Source organism: Piliocolobus tephrosceles, chromosome 1, assembly GCF_002776525.5.
Source record: "Piliocolobus tephrosceles isolate RC106 chromosome 1, ASM277652v3, whole genome shotgun sequence".
In the NCBI taxonomy this organism is placed as follows: domain Eukaryota; kingdom Metazoa; phylum Chordata; class Mammalia; order Primates; family Cercopithecidae; genus Piliocolobus; species Piliocolobus tephrosceles.
The window spans coordinates 190,430,454-190,450,606 of record NC_045434.1 but is presented as its reverse complement, the minus strand read 5'-3'; the positions used below and the strand labels follow the sequence as shown (position 1 = coordinate 190,450,606).

Below are 20,153 nucleotides of genomic sequence, written 5' to 3'. Positions count from 1 at the left end.
GGCACGGTGGCTCACACCTGTAATCCCAGCAGTTTAGGAGGCCTGGGCAGGTGGATCACAAGGTGAGAAGTTCAAGATGAACCTGGCCAACATAGTGAAACCCTGTCGCTACTAAGAATACGAAAAGTTAGCCAGGTGTGGTGGTGGGAGCCTGTAATCCCAGCTACTCGAGAGGCTGAGGCAGGAGAATTGCTTGAATCCGGGAGGCAGAGGTTGTGGTGAGCCAAGGTCACACCATTGCACTCCAGCCTGAACCACCAGAGCAAAACTCTGTCTCAAAAAAAAAAAGGTGGGGGAACATCATATTTCTTTATTAAAGGGAAAAAATCTAATTTTTAAATTTTATTTATTATTTTTGTTTTATTTTATTTTTGAGACAGAGTTTTGCTCTTGTCCCCCAGGCTGGAGTGCAATGGCACGATCTCAGCTCACTGCAACCTCTACCTCCGGGCTTCAAGCAATTCTCCTGGTACTTAGCCTCCCTAGTACCTGGGATTATAGGCGCCTGCCACCATGTCTAGTTAATTTTTATATTTTTGGTAGACATGGGGTTTCACCATGTTGGCCAGGCTGGGCTCGAACTCCTGACCTTGGGTGATCTGCCCGCCTCAGTCTCCCAAATTGCTGGGATTACAGGCTTGAGCAACCATGCCCGGCCTCTAATTTTTAAAATATGCAAACAAAGGGCCAGGTGCAGTGGTTCACGCCTGTAATCTCAGCAGTTTGGGAGGCCAAGGTGGTGGCTCACGCCTGTAATCCCAGCAGTTTGGGAGGCCGAAGAGGGCAGATCACGAGGTCAGGAGATCAAGACCATCCTGGCTAACACTGTGAAACCCCATCTCTGCTAAAAACACAAAAAATTAGCCGAGCATGGTGGTGGGTGCCTGTAGTCCCAGCTACTCAGGAGGCTGAGGTGGGAGAATGGCATGAACCCGGGAGGGGGAGCTTGCAGTGATCCAAGATGGCGCCACTGCACTCCAGTCTGGGCAATAAAGCAAGATTCCATCTTAAAAAAAAAAAAAAAAAAAGGCAGGGCACAGTGGCTTACACCTGTAATCCCAGCACTTTGGGAGGCCAAGGCAGGCGGATCACAAGCTCAGGAGATTGAGACCATCCTGGCGAACACGGTGAAACGCCATTTCTACTAAAAATAAAAAAAATTAGCCCGGCGTGGTGGCGGGCGCCTGTAGTCCCAGCTACTCGAGAGGCTGAGGCAGGAGAATGGTGTGAACCGGAGAGGTGGAGGTTGCAGTGAGCCGAGATTGCACCACTCACTCCAGCCTGGGCAACAGAGCCAGACTCCGTCTCTCAAAAAAAAAAAAAAAAAAAAAAAAAGCAAACAAAGGGCATCTGAGTCATAATAACATAAATCTATCACATCTATCACCTGACTGACCTGCTGCCACACCTCATGATCTCATCTGATCCCCACGCTCCTTCTCTTTGGGATACTGTGTGCTGCCATAGCGTCGGTGAATTTTGTATTCCTATCCTCCCCATTTTTATTATTGTATTTCTTTTATTTATTTGAGACAGAGTCTCACTCTGTCATCCAGGCTGGAATGCAGTGGCCTGATCTCGGCTTACTGCAACCTCCACCTCCCGATTTTAAGCGATTCTCCTGCCTCAGTCTCCTAAGTAGCTGGGACCTACAGGCGTGCACCATCACACCCAGCTAATTTTTGTATTTTTAGTAGAGTCGGGGTTTCACCATGTTGGCCAGGCTGGTCTCGAACTCCTGACCTCAGGTGATCTGCCTGCCTCAGCCTCCCAAAGTGCTGGGATTACAGGCGTGAGCCACAGCAGCCGGCCTCCTCCCCATTTTATAACAAGGGAAATGGAGGCCCAGAACGGTTAAGTAAACCCACCCAGGGCTAGCTGAGAATTAGCAGCAGAGAACTCGGAGTAGAATTTGTTCCCTGGCCCTTTGCTGTTTCTATTATAGAGCCACCCAGCCTTAGATTTTCTATTACCTTATAATTAATGACTCAAATGCAATTTCTGAGTGAGAAACACAGGTCCCAAACACTCTTTAAAGAGGCATAAAGATGTATCTTGTTTTGTTTTGTTTGAGACAAGGCCTGGCTCTATTGCCCAGGCTGGAGCGTGGTGGTGTGATCTTGGCTCACTGCAACATCTGTCTCCTGGGCTCAGGCTATCATCCCACCTCAGCCTCCTGAGTAGCTGGAACTACAGGAGCGTGCCCCCACACCCGGGTAATTTTTCTATTTTTTGTAGAGATGGGGTTTTGCCGTGTTGCCCAGGCTGGTCTCGAACTCATGAGCTCAAGAGTGATCCACCTGCCTTGGCCTCCTAAAGTGTTGGAATTACTGACATGAGCCTGCCCTGCCTCTTGTTGAATGTAGGACCACGAGTAGGTGGCTAACTTAGCGCAATGTTTGGCATATAGGAAACACATTTTAAATAATGACATTATTTTAGTTATTTTAATAGCCCAGCATTGCACTTTTAGGTCTTTCCGCTTTCAGTGATGATCAGTTGATAATTGATGATCTGGTGGAGTGGTTCTCAATGGGAGAGTTGGGGGCAGTTTTACACTCCCTTACACCTCACTAATCTTCCCCCCAACCCAGTGGTAAAGCTATTGCACAGTACTTGGCAATGTCTAGAGATAATTTTGGTTGTCACAGACTGGGGGGAAGGTGCTATGGCATCTAGTGGGTAGAGGCTAAGGATGCTGCTTAATTTTTTTTTTTTTTTTTTTTGGAGACAAGAGTTTCCCTCTACTTGCCCAGGCACAGAACAGCTTCCTACAAAAAAGAATTACCTGGCCCAAAATGTCATTAGCTTCCAGGCTGAGAAACCTGCCCTCCTAGGCCGCGCGCCATGGCTCACGCCTGTAACATTGGGAGGCCAAGGCGGGCGGATCCTGAGCTCAGGAGTTGGAGACCACCTTGACCAACACGGAGAAACCTCGTCTTTACTAAAAATACAAAATTAGCCGGGCGTGGTGGCGCATGCCTGTAAGCCCAGCTACTCCGGAGGCCGAGGCAGGAGAACTGCTTGAACCCAGACGCAGAGATTGCGGTGAGCCGAGATCACACCGCACAGATCACACCATTGTACTCCAGCCAGGGCAACTAAAGCGGAACTACCCTCAGGGAAGGGAAGGGAAGGAAGGGGAGGGGAGGGAAGGGGAGGGGAGGGGAAGGGAAGGAAAAAGGAAAAGAAAAAGGAAAGGGCCGGGCGCGGTGGCTCACGCCTGTAATCCCATCACTTTGGAAGGCCGAGGCGGGTGGATCACAAGGTCAGGAGATCGAGACCACGGTGAAACCCCGTCTCTACTAAAAATACAAAAAATTAGCCGGGCATGGTGGCGGGCGCCTGTGGTCCCAGCTACTCGGGAGGCTGAGGCAGGAGAATGGCAGGAACCCGGGAGGCGGAGCTTGCAGTGAGCCGAGATCGCCCACTGCACTCCAAATCCAGCCTGGGCGACAGAGCAAGACTCCGTCTTAAAAAAAAAAGAAAAAGGAAAGGAAAGGAAAATCTGCCCTCCTATCATAGGATAATCCCATTTCCTCCTGTCTAAAGAGACTCCTACTTAAGTCATCCTGGGTGACTGCTTCAGGGAGGTAGGTTTTAGAGTCAGAAAGGCTGGGTTCTGTCACTTTGTTACAGTGCCTCTGGTGCAAAGAAGGCATTCAAAAAACGCTGTACAGTTGAAAAACTGAATTTAATTACTTTGTGTAACTTTGAGTAATTCACAGAAATCTGAACTTCTTTATCCTGTCCTGTAAAATGGAGGTAAAAAGCCCTTGGCCGAGAGGTGTTTTGAGGAAAAACTGAAATAACATTGGTGAACTATCGCACAGTACTTGGCACACAGCAGCCCCTTGACAAACAGCTTTCTTTCCCTTTCTTGTCAGTTTCTTCCTCTCAAAACCAGCGTGTTGCTTTTCTTTTTAATTTAATTATTTTTCTGTAGCCCTCCTTTGCGATCACAAACTCGCTTTCTAACCCAGGTTCAGCCCTTTTATTGGCCGAGTGACCTTGTGCAAGTCACTTTTCCCCTGTAGGCCTCGGTTTATTCTCCGTAAAATCAGAAAGTTGGCCTCCGATCTCCAAGCACGCTTTTCACGACCAAGTGAGACTGTTAAGTTTACGGAGCTGCTTTCCTCCCCCGGGACTGATGGTACGGTCCCCGGGCGGCTCCCCACCCATCTGTCGCAGACCTTGGTACAGGCCCAGGGGGCCCTCGGCGGCCTCTCCGGGCTGCCCTTGCCCCCTGCCGAGTTCCGGGCCCGTGTCTGCGCAAGCTGATTGGCTGGAGCGGTGCCCGGGCTGCGCGGCTATAGGTGAGCTCAGGAGGGGACGGGCGGGGCGGACCGGAGACCCGCCCCCTCCCCCCTGGGTCGGACGCTGAGCTGAGCCGCGGGCGGGAGGGCGGACGGACCGACTGACGGTAGGGACGGGAGGCGAGCAAGATGGCGCAGACGCAGGGCACCCGGAGGAAAGTCTGTTACTACTACGACGGTGAGCACCGTCCTCGCGGCGGGGGCGGGGCCGGGCCGAACCGGGGACCTGGAGGCTGAGGCTGGAGCGCCGATGGGAGGCTGCGGGAGGCTGAGGCGCTGGGGAGAGGCTCGGAGGGGAGGCTGCGAGGGGGAAGTCGAGGCTGAGGGAGGAGGCTGTGAGGAAAGGAGATCGAGGCTGAGATCGAGGGGATCGCGTGGGGGAACCCTGAGGTAATCTTGGTGGGAAGATTCTGAGGAAGTCTGATGTGGAGAGTTTGATGTGGAGAGTTTGAGTGGGACTCCTAGAGGGGAGGGTGCGTCCTAGCAGGGAGGCTGAATCTGATGGAGATGGCTGCAAGGATACATTTTCTTGCCGAGAACCCAAAGCTCTTCCCTGCCCCGTCTCTTCCTCATCTTTTCTGGGGGAAGAGCCCTGCACGACTGGTCGCCCGCCTCCCCTCCCCCAGCCTCTGAGCGGGGCCTGCGGTTGCTACTGCGACGTGGGGCGCCAGGGGTTGCAAGGAGAAGGATGCAACCTGTTAAAACAGACTTCTCACTTAATCTCTCAAGCAGGTTATTGTGTTCGAGGAAGTGTTGAGGGGCTGGGGCGGTGGGGATGATCGGGTCCCAATGGCCGAAGTTCTCTCCGTGTCAGAGCTCAGAGTGTTAGAGGAGCACAGAGAATAGGCACCGAACTCCACCTGAGGAGTCAGCGAAGGAGGGGACGTCTCAGGACCTGAAGAACAGGAGTTCTTAGCCAGGCACAGGGAAGGCAAAGATAACAGCAAGTTTCAGAGGCAAGAGAGAGGACAGCACCTTTGAAAAACAGGCATTTGACCGGGCGCGGTGGCTCACGCCTGTAATCCCAGCACTTTGGAAGGCCAAGGCAGGCGGATCACTTGAGGTCAGGAGTTCGAGACCAGCCTGGCCAACATGGCAAAACCCTGTCTCTACAAAAATATAAAAAGGAGCTGGGCGTCGTGGCGCGTGCCTGTAATTCCATCTTCTTGGGAGGCTGAGGCAGGAGAATCGCTTGAACTTGGGAGGTGGAGGTTGCAGTGAGATGAGATCAGGCCACTGGACTCCAGCCTGGGTGACAGAGCAAGACTCTGTCTCAAAAAAAAAAAAAGGAAGAAAGAAAAACAGGCATTTGTAACAATATGGCTGACACATAGATTTGGGGGCCTGTTGTAGAAGGTTGGGACCCGAGGTGAGGGAAGGGTTGCAAATAATGAGGTTGCAGAAGTAAATGGAGACCGACCAGGTGAGGTGGCTCACACCTGTAATCCCAGCACTTTGGGAGGCCAAGGCTGGTGGATCATCTGAGGTCAGGAGTTCGAGACCAGCCTGGCCAACATGGTGAAACCCCGTCTCTACTAAAAATACAAAATTAGCCGGGCATGGTGTCGTGCACCTGTAATCCCAGCTACTCTGGAGCCTGAGGCAGGAGAATCCCTTAGAACCCGGGAGGTGGAGGTTGCAGTGAGCCGAGATCATACCACTGCACTCCAGCTTGGACAACAGAGCAAGGCTATGTCTAAAAAAAAAAAATGTAAATAGGGACCAGACCATGAAGGGCTGGGCATGCTGTCCCAAGGAAGTTGAACTTTATTGAGGGCACTTGTGAATGATTCAAGTTTTATGCAGGTTAGTGACATCATCAGGTTTATACCTTAGAAATTAAAGTCATGGGCTGGGCACGGTGGCTCACGCCTGTACTCCCAGCACTTCGGGAGGCTGAGGAGGGCGGATCACAAGGTCAGGAGATCGAGACCATCCTGGCTAACTGATGAAACCCCGTCTCTACTAAAAATACAAAAAAATTAGCCGAGCGTGGTGGCGGGCGCCTATAATCCCAGCTACTTGGGAGGCTGAGGCAGGAGAATGGTGTGGATGCGGGAGGTGGAGCTTGCAGTGAGCCGAGATCATGCCACTGTACTCTATCCTGGGCGACAGAGGGAGACTCCGTCTCCAAAAAAAAAAAAAAAAGAGAAAGAAATCAAAGTAATGGGGTCCAGGTGCAGTGGCTCACGCCTATAATCCCAGTACTTTGGGAGGCCGAGGCAGGAGATCACTCGAGGCCAGGAGTTCAAGACCAGCCTGGCCAACATGGTGAAACCCTGTCTCTACTAAAAATACAAAAATTACCTGGGCGTAGTGGCACACACCTGTAATCCCAGCTACTCAGGAGGCTGAGGCAGGAGAATCACTTGAACCTGAAAGGCAGAGGTTGCAGTGAGCGAAGACTGCGCCACCGCACTCCAGCCTGGGCAACAGGGTGAGACTCCATCTCAAAAAAATAAGAAAATTAGCCAGGTGTGGTGGCACATGCCTGTAGTCCCAGCTACTCAGGAGGCTGAGGCATGAGAATTCTTTGAACCTGGGAGGCGGAGATTGCAGTGAGCTGAGTTCTCACTGCTGCACTCCACCCTGAGCAGAAGATTGAGACTTGGTCTCAAAAAAACAAAAACAAACCAAAAAAGAAATTCAGATTGTAGGGGTAAGGAAGAAGGCATGGATCCCAAGTTCCTGGTGTGGGCAATACATATATATATGGAGAGAGAGACAGACAGTGTCTAGCTCTGTCACCCAGGCTGGAGTGCAGTGGCATGATACTGGCTCACTGCAACTGCAACCTCCACCTCCTAGATTCAAGGGATTCTCCTGCCTCAGCCTCCTGAGTAGCTGGGATTACAGGTGTACGCCACCATGCTTGGCTAATTTTTGTATTTTTATTAGAGATGGGGTTTCACCATGTTGGCCAGGCTGGTCTCAAACTGACCTCCAGTGATCTGTCTGCCTCAGCCTCCTAAAGTACTGGGATTACAGGCGTGAGCCACACTTCCTGGCCTCTGGTGTGGCAATTTGATGGTGAGTGTTTGGTTTGGAGAATGCCATGTCAGTTGATAATTTTTTTTTTTTAAACTTCTAGAGATGGGGTCTCAATATATTGCCCAGGCTTGTCTTGAACTCCTGGGCCTGGCCTCAAGCAATCCTGCCACCTCGGCCTCCCAAAGTGCTGGGATTACAGGCATAAGCCACTGTTTTTTTTGGTTGGTGTTTGTTTGTTTAGAAATAACTATTGATAACTGTTAAGATGTTTAGGGGACATTCAAGTAGAGGCATCTAGTAGGTAGTTTAGAAGATAGAAATTTTTTTGGTAGTCATCAGTATCTTAGTCTGTTGTAACAGACCACTGTTTATAAAGAACAGAAATTGCTGGATGTGGTGGCTCATGCCTATAATCCCAGTAGTTTGGGAGGCTGGGGCAGACGGTTCTTTTGAGCCCAGGAGTTTGAGACCAGCCTGGGCAACATAGGGAAACCCCGTCTCAACAAAAAGTAAAAAAATTAGCTGGGCATGATGACATGTGCCTGTAGAGAGGCTGAAGTGGGAGGATCACTTGATCCTGGGAGGTCGACTTTGCAGTGAGCCATGATTGCACCACTGCACTCCAGCCTGGGGGACAGAGTGAGACCTTGTGTCAAAAAAAAAAAAAAAAAGAACATAAATGTATTTCTCATAGTTCTGGAGGCTGAGAAGTCCAAGGCTGGAAAGGCCAAGATCAGGGTGCCAGCATTTGGTGTCTGGTGAGGGTCTGGTCTCTACTTCCAATATGGTGCTTTGAATTCAGTGTCTTCTTATGATAGAAGGTGGAAAGGCAAAAAAGGATGAACTCTCTGTTTTTTTTATAAGGCCATTAATGTATTAGAATGGTAGAGCCCTTGAGACCTAAACACCTCCCAAAAGGCTCCACTTCCAAACATTGTTGGCACTGGGGATTATGTTTCCAACACATGAATTTTGGGGGACACATTCAGACCATAGCAATCAGCATGTGGATAGTTATTTTATTCTATTTATTTATTTATTTATTTATTTATTTATGTATTTATTGTAGAGATGTTGTCTCGCCATGTTGTCCGGGCTGGCCTTGAACTCCTGGGCTCAGGTGATCCTCCCATCTCAACCTCCCAAAGTGCTGGGATTATAGGCATGAGCCACCATTCCTGGCTGGTAGCAATTTTAATTATAGTAAATTTAGTCCTAAAGGATGCAGTCACCCAAGAAGTTATATAGAATTCCAGGCTGGAATTCTAAGGAAGTGGATTGAGGAAAAGTTTAGTACCCCTCATGCTGTGTACACCCTCACCATAGTATTTGTCACTGTGTAGCGGAATTGCCCATTTACTTGGTCATATTTCTTGTAGGCAGGAGGCTCTTTAGAGAAAGGGGCCATGCCTTGTTTACCTCTATCCCCAGCACCAAAAACAATGCCTAGCTCATGGTAGGTTCTCAATAAATATGTGTTGATTAAATGTATAACAATATAGAGTGAGGGGCCAGAGAGGTAAGTGAACCATAAAGTACCGGGTTGCAGAAGCTAAAGAAGGGAGGGATTGGGCAAGTGTTGGCAGCAATTGGGGCAGAAGCTAGATTGTGGTAGATTGCAGTACATGGATGGCTAGATGAAGAGGAGACATTGGGTTGAACCCTTTTTTTGGAGACGGGGTCTCACTCTGTCACTCAGGCTGGAGTGCAGTGGCACGATCTCAGCTCACTCTTCCAAGTAGCTGGAACCACAGGTGTGCACCCTTTTTGTATTTTTTGTTTAGAAGACAAACGGTTGTCTTTTGCTTAGAGACAGGATTTCACCATGTTGCCCAGGTTGGTCTCAAACTCCTGAGCTCAAGTGATCTGCCCGCCTCGGCCTCCCAAAGTGCTAGGTTTACAGGCGTGAGCCACCATGCCCAGCTGGTTGAACCCTTTCAAAGGGAAGCTTGTGTGAGGTAGAGAGAGAGGATTATTGATAAGGGAGATGTAGTGGCTAAAAGTTGAGCATATTGAAATAATTCTTACAGAAAACAGCCAGAAGAGAGGGAGAGGGTGAAGATACAGGATAGGGACTAGTAGTGATGGAGCTTCCTGAGGTGACCAGGGGAAATGGAAACCATAGCCCAGGTAGAGACACCAACCTTTAACAAAATCCTTTGTGATGCGAGGGTAAATGGCAAGGAAAAGTTCAAATGGAGGTAAGTTTGAAGAGGAGGAGATTGCCGGACGCGGTGTCTCAAGCCTGTAATCCCAGCACTTTGGGAGGCTGAGATGGGCTGATCACGAGGTCAGGAGATTGAGACCATTCTGGCTAACACGGTGAAACCCTGTCTCTACTAAAATACAAAAAACTAGCCGGGCGAGGTGGTGGACACCTGTAGTCCCAGCTACTCGGGAGGCTGAGGCAGGAGAATGGCGTAAGCCCAGGAGGCGGAGCTTGCAGTGAGCTGAGATCCGGCCACTGCACTCCAGCCTGGGCGACAGAGCCAGACTCTGTCTCAAAAAAAAAAAAAAAGAAAAGGATGGTTGGCCTGCACTATTGGAGGCTCACATCTGTAATTCCAGCACTTAGAAGGCTAATCAGGAGTTTGAAACCAGCCCGGGCAACAAAGCAAGATGCTATCTCTACAAACAAGCAAACAAACGAAAACATCAAACAAACAAAAAAACATAAAAAGAAAAGAATGGTGTCTCAGAGCCCCACCCTCAGTACCCTCACCTCAGATACTCCCTTAACCTTCTGGATAAGGTGTCTTAGTCCCCCAGGTCTGAGCCTTGGCTGGATGCAGGCTTGATAGGCAAGGGAGTTGCTAGGGATCAAGGCTCATGCCTTTTATTCACTGGGTGCCGAAAGCTCTGCCTCATCCTAATAAACCTCTAAGGAGAGATCTTTGGGTGTGTAGTTCACTTGATTTTGCAACAGTGTTCAAGGAACTTTCTACCAGGTAGATTTATAGGGCCCTCTAGATTAAGTGCAAACTAAAGTAAGTACCTGAGAAACCCAATGTAGGGCCGGGCACAGTGGCTCATGCCTATAATCCCAGCACTTTGGGAGGCTGAGGCGGGTGGATCACAAGGTCAGGAGATCAAGACCATCCTGGCTAACATGGTGAAACCCTGTCTCTACTAAAAAAAAATGCAAAAAATTAGCCGGGTGTGGTGGCGGGCGCCTGTAGTCCCAACTACTTGGGAGGCTAAGCCAGGAGAATGGCGTGAACCCAGGAGGCGGAGCTTGCAGTGAGCCAAGATTGTGCCACTGCGCTCCAGCCTGGGCGACAGAGCGAGACTGTCTCAAAAAAAAAAAAAAAAAAAAGGCCGGGCGCGGTGGCTCAAGCCTGTAATCCCAGCACTTTGGGAGGCCGAGACAGGCGGATCATGAGGTCAGGAGATCGAGACCATCTTGGCTAACACGGTGAAACTCCGTCTCTACTAAAAATACAAAAAAAAAAAAAAATAGCCTGGCGAGGTGGCGGGCGCCTGTAGTCCCAGCTACTTGGGAGGCTGAGGCAGGAGAATGGTGTAAACCCGGGAGGCGGAGCTTGTAGTGAGCTGAGATCCGGCCACTGCACTACAGTCTGGGGGACAATGCGAGACTCCGTCTCAAAAAAAAAAAAAAGAAAAGAAAAAGAAACCCAATGTAGCTTTTAGTATATTGGATTTGGAGTCAGAAGAGTGGGCTGCAGATCATCCATTAGCTGTGTCATCTTGAGCAGGCACTTAACTTCTCTGAGACTCAATTCAATTCATTGAATCTTTATTGAGCCTCTGTGATATACAAGGCATAGTAATCCTTGCCTTCAAGGGGTACCCAGTCTTGTGGATATAGTCATGTAAATAATTTAGATATAAAATAATCCTAGCACTTTGGGAGGCTGAGCTGGGCGGATCACTTGAGGTGAGGAGTTTGAGACCAGCCTGGCCAACATGGTGAAATCCCACCTCTACTAAAATACAAAAATTAGCTGGGTTTGGTGGCACCCATCTGTAATCCCAGCAATTTAGGAGGCTGAGGCAGGACAATTGCTTGAACCTGGGAGGTGGAGGTTGTAGAGAGCTGCCGAGATAGCACCATTGCACTCCAGCCTGGGCAACAGAGTGAGACTCCGTCTCAAGAAATAATAAAAAAAAAAAAAGAAAACTAATGAAGTGCTGTATACAAATTACATGTAGAGGAAAAGACCATCTATTTTGATCAAGAAAGGGTTTGGAGCTTGAGGTGGGCTTTGTAGTACAAGCATCATCAGAGAAAGGAGGACATTTCAGGTCGAAGGAACAGTCTGCACAAAGGATACTGTGGTGTGAAGGTGAATGTCATGTTCAGGATACTGATTATAATCTGGTGTGTCTGGAGCACAGGTTGGCAAACTTTTTCTGTATAAGGCCACATAGTAAATATTTTAGGCTTTATTTTGCCATACGCATGGGTGTCTGTGGCAACTAAACTGCTCAGCTCTGCCACTATAGTGTGAAAATAGCCATAGAGGAACTGTAAACAAATGGGCATGGCTGTGTTCCAATAAAATTTTATTTACCAAAGCAGGCAGCTAGTTGTATTTGGCCCAAGGGCCATAATTTGCCTACTCCAGTCTAGAGCAGAGAGAGAGAGAGAGAGAGTGTGTATGTGTGTGTGTGTGTGTTGTGGGAAAGGGTGGTAGCAGGAGATGAAACTGGAAAGGCAGATTAAGAAAGTCCTTGGCCGGGTGCGGTGGCTCATGCCTGTAATCCCAGCACTTTGGGAGGCCGAGGTGGGCGGATCACGAGGTCAGGAGATCGAGACCCCAGTCTCTACTAAAAATACAAAAAATTAGTCGGGCATGGTGGTGGGCGCCTGTAGTCCCAGCTACTCGGGAGACTGAGGCAGAAGAATGCCGTGAACCTGGGAGGGGGAGCTTGCAGTGAGCCGAGATAGCACCACTGTACTCTAGCCTGGGCAACAGAGAGAGACTCCGTCTCAAAAAAAAAAAAAAAAAAGAAAGAAAGTCCTTGATTCAATGCTGGCCAGGCACACAGGCTCACAACTGTAATCCCAGCACTTTGGGAGGCCAAGGTGGGTGGATCACCTGAGATCAGGAGTTTGAGACCAGCCTGGCCAACAAGGTGAAACCCCTTCTCTACTAAAAATATAAAAATTAGCCAGGCATGGTGGTATATGCCTGTGATCTCAGCTACTTGGGAGGCTGAGGCAGGAGAGTTGTTTGAACCCAGAGGGCGGAGGTTGCAGTGAGCTGAGATTGCACCACTGCACTCCAATTTGGGCAACAGATCATCTCAAAAAAAAAAAAAAAGAGGCCGGGTGCAGTGGCTCAAGCCTATAATCCCAGCACTTTGGGAGGCCGAGACGGGCAGATCACAAGGTCAGGAGATCAAGACCATCCTGGCTAACACGGTGAAACCCCGTCTCTACTAAAAAATACAAAAACCTAGCCGGGCGAGGTGGCGGGCGCCTGTAGTCCCTGCTACTCGGGAGGCTGAGGCAGGAGAACGGCGTAAACCCGGGAGGCGGAGTCTCGCTCTGTCCCCCAGGCTGGAGTGCCGTGGCGCCATCTCAGCTCACTGCAAGCTCCACCTCCCGGGTTCCCACCGTTCTCCTGCCTCAGCCTCCCGAGTAGCTGCGACTACAGGCACCCACCACCTCGCCCGGCTAGTTTTTTGTATTTTTTTAGTAGAGACGGGGTTTCACCGGGTTAGCCAGGATGGTCTCGATCTCCTGACCTCGTGATCCGCCCATCTCGGCCTCCCACAGTGCTGGGATTACAGGCTTGAGCCACTGCGCCCGGCCTGAACCTTAAATGTTGACCTCACTAGGATCCCTGCTTTTTTTTCTTTTTTTCTTTTGGAGTTACCCTTCAAAAGGTAGGAGAGAATCTTGGAAACTAGAAATGAGCCAGAAAGAATTTGACTGGGAGTTTGCTGTAAAAATTCCTGGGTTCGCTGGGCGTGGTGGCTCACGCCTGTAATCCCAGCACTTTGGGAGGCCGAGATGGGCGGATCATGAGGTCAGGAGATCGAGACCATCTTGACTAACACGATGAAACCTCGTCTCTACTAAAAATACAAAAAAAGTAGCCAGGCGTGGTGGCGGGTGTCTGCAGTCCCAGTTCCTCAGGAGGCTGAGGCAGGAGAATGGCATGAACCCAGGAGGCGGAGCTTGCAGTGAGCCAAGATCGCACCACTGCACTCCAGCCTGGGTGACAGAGCAAGACTCCATCTCAAAAAAAAAAGAAAAAAAAATTCCTGGGTTCTCGTGGGAGTGTATATCTAACCGTTTAGTGAAGCTGTCACTGTCTCTTCTTCAGGGGATGTTGGAAATTACTACTATGGACAAGGCCACCCAATGAAGCCTCACCGAATCCGCATGACTCATAATTTGCTGCTCAACTATGGTCTCTACCGAAAAATGGAAATCTATGTGAGTTACCAGCTGTGCTATTATTCCCTAACTGCATCTGCTCTGGTTCCCCATATGCCATTCATTATCTCGTTTTCTCCACCACTCATTTACATGTTGACTGCTGTTACAAGGCAGGTACAATAAATGATAAAGCTTTTTGGCTGGGCATGGTGGCTCACACCTGTAATCACAGCACTTCAGGAGGTGGAGGCAGGAGGATCTCTTGAACCTAGGAGTTCTAGGCCAGCCTGGGCAACATAGGGAAATCCTGTCTCTACAACAGAATTTGGCCATGGTGGCATGTGCCTGTGGTCTCAGGTACTTGGGAGGCTGAGGTGGGAAGACTGCTTGAGCCTGGGAGGTTGAGGCTGCAGTGAGCTATGATTGCACCACTGCATTCCAGCCTGGGGGACAGAGCAAGACTCTGTCTTAAAAAAAAAGCTAGGCTGGGCACGGTGGCTTACGCCTGTAATCCCAGCACTTTGGGAGGCCGAGGTGGGCGGATCACAAGGTCAGGAGATCGAGACCATCCTGGCTAACACGGTGAAACCCCGTCTCTACTAAAAATACAAAAAATTAGCTGGGCGTGGTGACGGGCACCTGTAGTCCCAGCTGCTCGGGAGGCTGAAGCAGGATAATGGTGTGAACCCACAAGGCAGAGCTTACAGTGAGCTGAGATTGCACCACTGCACTCCAGCCTGGGTGACAGAGCAAGACTCCATCTCAAGAACAAAACAAAACAAAACAAAAAAACAAAGCCAGGTGTGGTGGCTCATGCCTGTCATCCTAGCATTTTGGGAGGCCGAGATGGGCAGATTGCTTGAGCCCAGGAGTTTGAGACCAACCTGGTCAACATGGCAAAACCTCGTCTCTACAAAAAAATAGCCAGACATGGTGGCAAGTAGTCCCGGCTACTTAGGAGGCTGAGGTGGGAGGATCGTTTTGAGCCTGGGAAGCAGAGGTGACAGTGATCCGTTATTGCACTACTGTGCTCCAGCCTGAGAGACAGAGTGAGACCCTGTCTCAAAAAAACAAAACAAAACCAAAAAACCAAAACTTTAATGCCTAAATAAGAGTGAGTAGGACTGTGTTGAAGTAGATGCCAAATCTCTAGTTATCAGAGAGGATAGACTCTGTCTAACCTGTAGATTCAGCTACAGGTGACTTTTCACTGATCTTCGAGTTTTTAAAGAGATGCTGGGGCTGGGCGCGGTGGCTCAAGCCTGTAATCCCAGCACTTTGGGAGGCCGAGACGGGCGGATCACGAGGTCAGGAGATCGAGACCATCCTGGCTAACACAGTGAAACCTCGTCTCTACTAAAAAATACAAAAAACTGGCTGGGCGAGGTGGCGGGCGCCTGTGGTCCCAGCTACTTGGGAGGCTGAGGCAGGAGAATGGCGTAAACCCGGGAGGCGGAGCTTGCAGTGAGCTGAGATCCGGCCACTGCACTCCCGCCTGGGCAATAGAGCGAGACTCCATCTCAAAAAAAAAAAAGAGATGCTGGAAATCCAGATTATTATGTAAAATCTCCCAGGTTTAAAATGTTATCCCAAGAAACCTTGTCTCTACAAAAAATACAAAAAAAAATTAGCTGGCATGCTGGCCTGCACCTGTAGTCCCAGCTATCTGGAAGGCTGAGGTCGGAGGATCACTTGAGCCTGGGAGGTCAAGGCTGCGGTGAGCCGTGATTGCACCACTGCACTCCAGCCCAGGTGACAGAATGAGATTTTGTCTCAAAAAAAAAGTTAACCCAGAGTTTTTGCTTTTTGGTTTTTATTTGAAGCATGTATACAAACCAAACATATTAGTACATCTGTAGACCAAATAGGTCCAATGGTTCCCAGTTTTAACCTCTCTGGAGACAGTGAGGAGGAACAAGTGAAGGGTTTTTAATGAAAGAGAGATAGGAACAGGCATGCATTTTAGAAGCAGGGAGGCTAGGTGAGTGGCTGTTACAAGAGTCCAAATGAGAAAATAAAGAGGGACTGGGGGTGCATGTTGCCTTACAGCATAAGAATCTGTGGTTAAAGTCTGTTTCTACAGCTTGAGTAATCTAACAACAGTGGTATTTTTGTCACCCATTCCAGAGACTGAAAGGAGATGAGTGTTCTTTTCTAGATGGCCTTGTCATGTCTATGGAGCCAGTGGAGGCAACTGGGGAAGCAGGGAAGGAAAGTAGAGGAGTAGACAGACCTTGGGACTATAGAGCTTTTTTAGGTATGAAGGCAGCTGGGAATGAAAAACGGAAAAGGCAGAAGATATTTTTAGGTACTCTAGGGAGCAGACTATCCCTGCACGCAGGAGTGCAGTGGCGTGATCATAGCTCACTACAGCCCTGAACTCCTGAGCTGAAGTTATCTTCCCACTTCAGCCTCCCAAGTGGCTAGGACTACAGGCAGGCACCACCATGCCTGTTTTTTTTTTGTTGTTGTTTGTTTGTTTTTTTTTTGAGACAGGGTCTCCTTCTGTCACCCAGACTGGAGTGCAGTGGTGCGATCTCAGCTCACTGCAACCTCTGCTTTCTGGGCTCAGGTGATTCTCCAGCCTCAGCTTGCCAAGTAGCTGGATTTAAAGGTGTAAGCCACCATGCTTGGCTAATTTTTTGGTAGAAATGGAGTTTTACCATTTTGCCCAGGCTGATCTTGAATTCTGGAACTCAAAGCAATCCGCCTGCCTTGGCCTCCCAAAGTGCTGGGATTACAGGCGTGAGTCACCATAGCCAGCCTCTCTCAGCTAATTCAAAAAAATTTTTTTGTTGAAACAGGGTCTTGCTGTTTTGCCCAGGCTGGCGTCAAACCCTTGGCCTCAAGAGATCTTCCTACTTTAATCTCCCAAAGTGCTGAGACTTTAAGCATCAGCCACCATGCCTGTATTCTTTTTAAAAAATTATAAAAATGATTTTTATTTTTTACCTGCAGTTCCAAGCACAGTATGTTTTAGTTTTACATGTTTGATTGTTATATAGATGGAACCACACAGTATTTATTATGTGACTTTCTTATTTTTGCTAAACATGTTCTTTTTTTTTTGAGACGGAGTCACGCTCTGTCGCCCAGGCTGGAGTGCAGCAGCCAGATCTCGGCTCACTACAAGCTCTGCCTCCCAGGTTTCCACCATTCTCCTGCCTCAGCCTCCCGAGTAGCTGGGACTACAGGCGCCCACCACCTCGCCCGGCTCGTTTTTTGTATTTTTTAGTAGAGACAGGGTTTCACCGTGTTAGCCAGGATGGTCTCAATCTCCTGACCTTGTGATCTGCCCGTCTCGGCCTCCCAAAGTGCTGGGATTACAGGCTTGAGCCACTGTGCCTGGCTGCTAAACATGTTCTTGAGACTCACCCATGTTGGTATGTGTAGCTGTATTTATTTATTTATTTATCTATTTATTATTATTATTATTTTTGAGACAGAGTCTCGCTCTGTCACCCAGGCTGGAGTGCAGTGGCGCGATCTCGGATCACTGCAAGCTCCACCTCCCGGGTTGACACCATTCTCCTGCCTCAGCCTCCCCAGTAGCTGGGACTGCAGGTGTCTGCCACCATGCCTGGATAATTTTTTCTATTTTTTAGTAGAGACAGGGTTTCACTGTGTTAGCCAGGATGGTCTCGATCTCCTGACCTCGTGATCTGCCCACCTCGGCCTCCCAAAGTGTTGGGATTACAGGCGTGAGCCACCGCGCCTGGCTGCTGTATTTATTTTTACTGTATTTCCTTGAAATAAATGTATTCTAGTCTGTTATCTCATTGATGGGCATTTGATTTGCTTCTGGGGTTTGTCTATTGCAAATACTGCTGCCATGAACTTTCTTGAACATGTCTCTTGATACATATATGCTAAAGTTTCACTAAAGGATATACTAGGAGTAGAATTGGGTCAGGACATATGAAAATATTCACCTGTATTAGATAAAGCCAAAATAGTTTCCAATTGCCAGCTATGTAGGAGAATTGCAGTTGCTCTGTGTCCTTGACAAAACTTGATTTTGTCAGATTTCAATTTTGTTGCTAATTTAGGTAGACATGAAATGGTATCTTATTATCTTTAATTTGTATTCCCCGATTCCTATTCAACCTTTTTGCCCATTTTCCTATTTGGTTGTCTTTTTTTTTTTTTTTTGAGACAGTGTCTCACTCTGGCACTCAGGCTGCAGTGCAGCAGTGCGATCTCAGCTCACCGCATCCTCCGCCTCCCAGGCTCAAGCCATCTTTCCACCTCAGCCTCCTGAATAGCTGGGACCACGGGTGCATGCCACCACACTTGGCTAATTTTTGTATTTTTGTAGAGATGGGGTTTTGCTGTGTTAACCAGGTTGGTCTCAAACTCCTGGGCTCAAGTGATCTGCCCACCTTGGCCTCCCAAAGTGCTGAGATTACAGGCATGAGCCACAGTGCCTGACCCATTTCTTTTATATATTAAATGTCCATTTTTACTTATTCATTGCATATATACTCATCAAGCACCTATTTTGTGCCAGGCAGTATGTGTGTGTCTGGCTTTGGGCTCTCTGTTTGGTTGACTTGGTCTGCTTATTGACCCATATGCCAATACCACAGTGGCTTAATTACAGTAGCTTTATATTATAGTAAGTCTTGTTATGTGGTAGCACAGTTCTCCCACTTTGTTCTTCTGAAAAAGTGATTTGGCTATTTGCCCTTTCACTTTTTTTTTCTTTTTCTCGCTCTTTTTTTTTTTTGAGACAGAGTTTTGCTCTTGTTGCCCAGGCTGGAGTGCAATGGTGCAATCTCAGCTCACTGCAATCTTCACCTACTGAGCAGCTGGGATTACAGGCATGCGCCACCATAGCCAGCTAATTTTGTATTTTTAGTAGAGATGGGATTTCTCCATGTTGGTCAGGCTGGTCTCTAACTCCCAACCTCAGGTGATCCGCCCGCCTTGGCCTCGCAAATTCTGGGATTACAGGTGTGAGCCACGGCACCCGGTCTCTTTTTCTCTCTTTTAGAGACAGTGTTTTACTCTGTTGCCTGGGCTAGAGTACAGTGGCACAGTCATAGCTCATTGCAGCCTCAAGCTCCTGGACTCAAGTAATCCTCCCTCCTCAGCCTCCTGAGTAGCACTTCTTTTTAATTTAATTGTGATTTTGATATGTGTTTCACTAATTCACCAAGGTCTATTTAGATCTGATTGTGGTGTTTGTTGTTGTTTCTGTAGGATCCTGGACTGTGTTTCCTGTGTATTTTGTGATTTTTGACTGTGGGGTAATGCAGTAGCCCACTCTTATCTGAGCAGGGATACTTTCTAGGACCCCCAGTAGATGCCTGAAACCATGGATAGTACTGTACCCTATATATGTTATATTTTTTCCTATATGTATATACCTCTGATAAAGCTTAATTTTTAAATTAGGTAGAGTAAGAAATTAACAACAATAATAATAAACTAGGACAATTATAACAATAAACTGTTTGCAGTTTCATGCATAGAAGATTCATTCCTGGCCAGGCGTGGTGGCTCACGCCTGTAATCCCAGTGCTTTGGGAGGCCAAAGCTGGTGGATCACCTGAGGTCAGGAGTTCGAGATCACCTTGACTAACATGGTGAAACCCTATCTCTACTAAAAATACAAAATTAGCCAGATGTGGTGGCGCATGCCTGTAATCCCAGCTACTCAGGAGGCTGAGACAGGAGAATCATTTGAACCTGGGGGGCAGAGGTTGCAGTGAGCTGAGTTCGCACCATTGCACTCTAGCCGGGGCAACGAGAAACTCCTTCCCAAAAATAAAAAAAAAGAAGATTCATTCCTACTGTAGATCTTAGCTCTTAGCGACTTCAGCACAGGATTTTTTTCTTTCCTTATTGTATTAAGAACTTCAACCCTTTCATGTAAAGGATGCACAGCACAGCTTCTCTTTGGCATATTGCCAACATCACTACTCTTGTACTTTGGGGCCATTATTAAGTAAAATAAGGGTTTCTTGAACAGAAACACTGTGATACCTTGATAACTGACCTGATTACTGAGAAGTCTACTAAGTGACTCACAGGTGGGTAGTATACAGTGTGGATATGCCAGATAAAGGGATGATTCACACCCAGGGGACAGACCTGGATGTTACAGAATTTTATCATGAATGGCTCACAATTTGAAACTTATGAATTGTTTATTTCTGGCATTTTTCGTGTAATATTTTTGGACAGTGATTGTGTGTCACTAGAACTGTAGAAACCACAACTGAAGATAAGAGGGCACTGCTGTATTCTTTGGAACTTTGAGTCCTGGGATGAAGATGGGTTGTTAGAAGGTGATTTGCTTTTACTTTGTAAAAGAGGTGGCTCTTTCCTTCAGAGATTTGGGATAAGGGATAAATTTCAGATAATAGGAAGAACATGAGCACAAACACTGTTGAAAAGCTCTATAGCTCTCCAGATCTTAAGGAAGAGTTGTTTGGAGTATAATATTTGTGAAAGAGAATGGGGCAGTTGCATTGGGAAGGGAA

At 48.2% G+C, this 20,153-nt stretch overlaps 1 protein-coding gene across 1 annotated transcript in view; it reads left to right on the top strand.

Moving 5' to 3' along the window:
* Window positions 1-4,358: 4,358 nt before the first annotated feature.
* The window catches only part of HDAC1 (histone deacetylase 1), a 42,393-nt gene continuing 26,598 nt past the window's right edge, over window positions 4,359-20,153 (top strand). Inside the window, exons 1-2 of the mRNA XM_023219341.2 lie at window positions 4,359-4,494; window positions 13,607-13,719. Coding sequence (XP_023075109.1) covers window positions 4,446-4,494; window positions 13,607-13,719 — 162 coding nt within the window. The 5' untranslated portion in view covers window positions 4,359-4,445. The remainder of the gene's footprint in view (window positions 4,495-13,606; window positions 13,720-20,153) is intronic.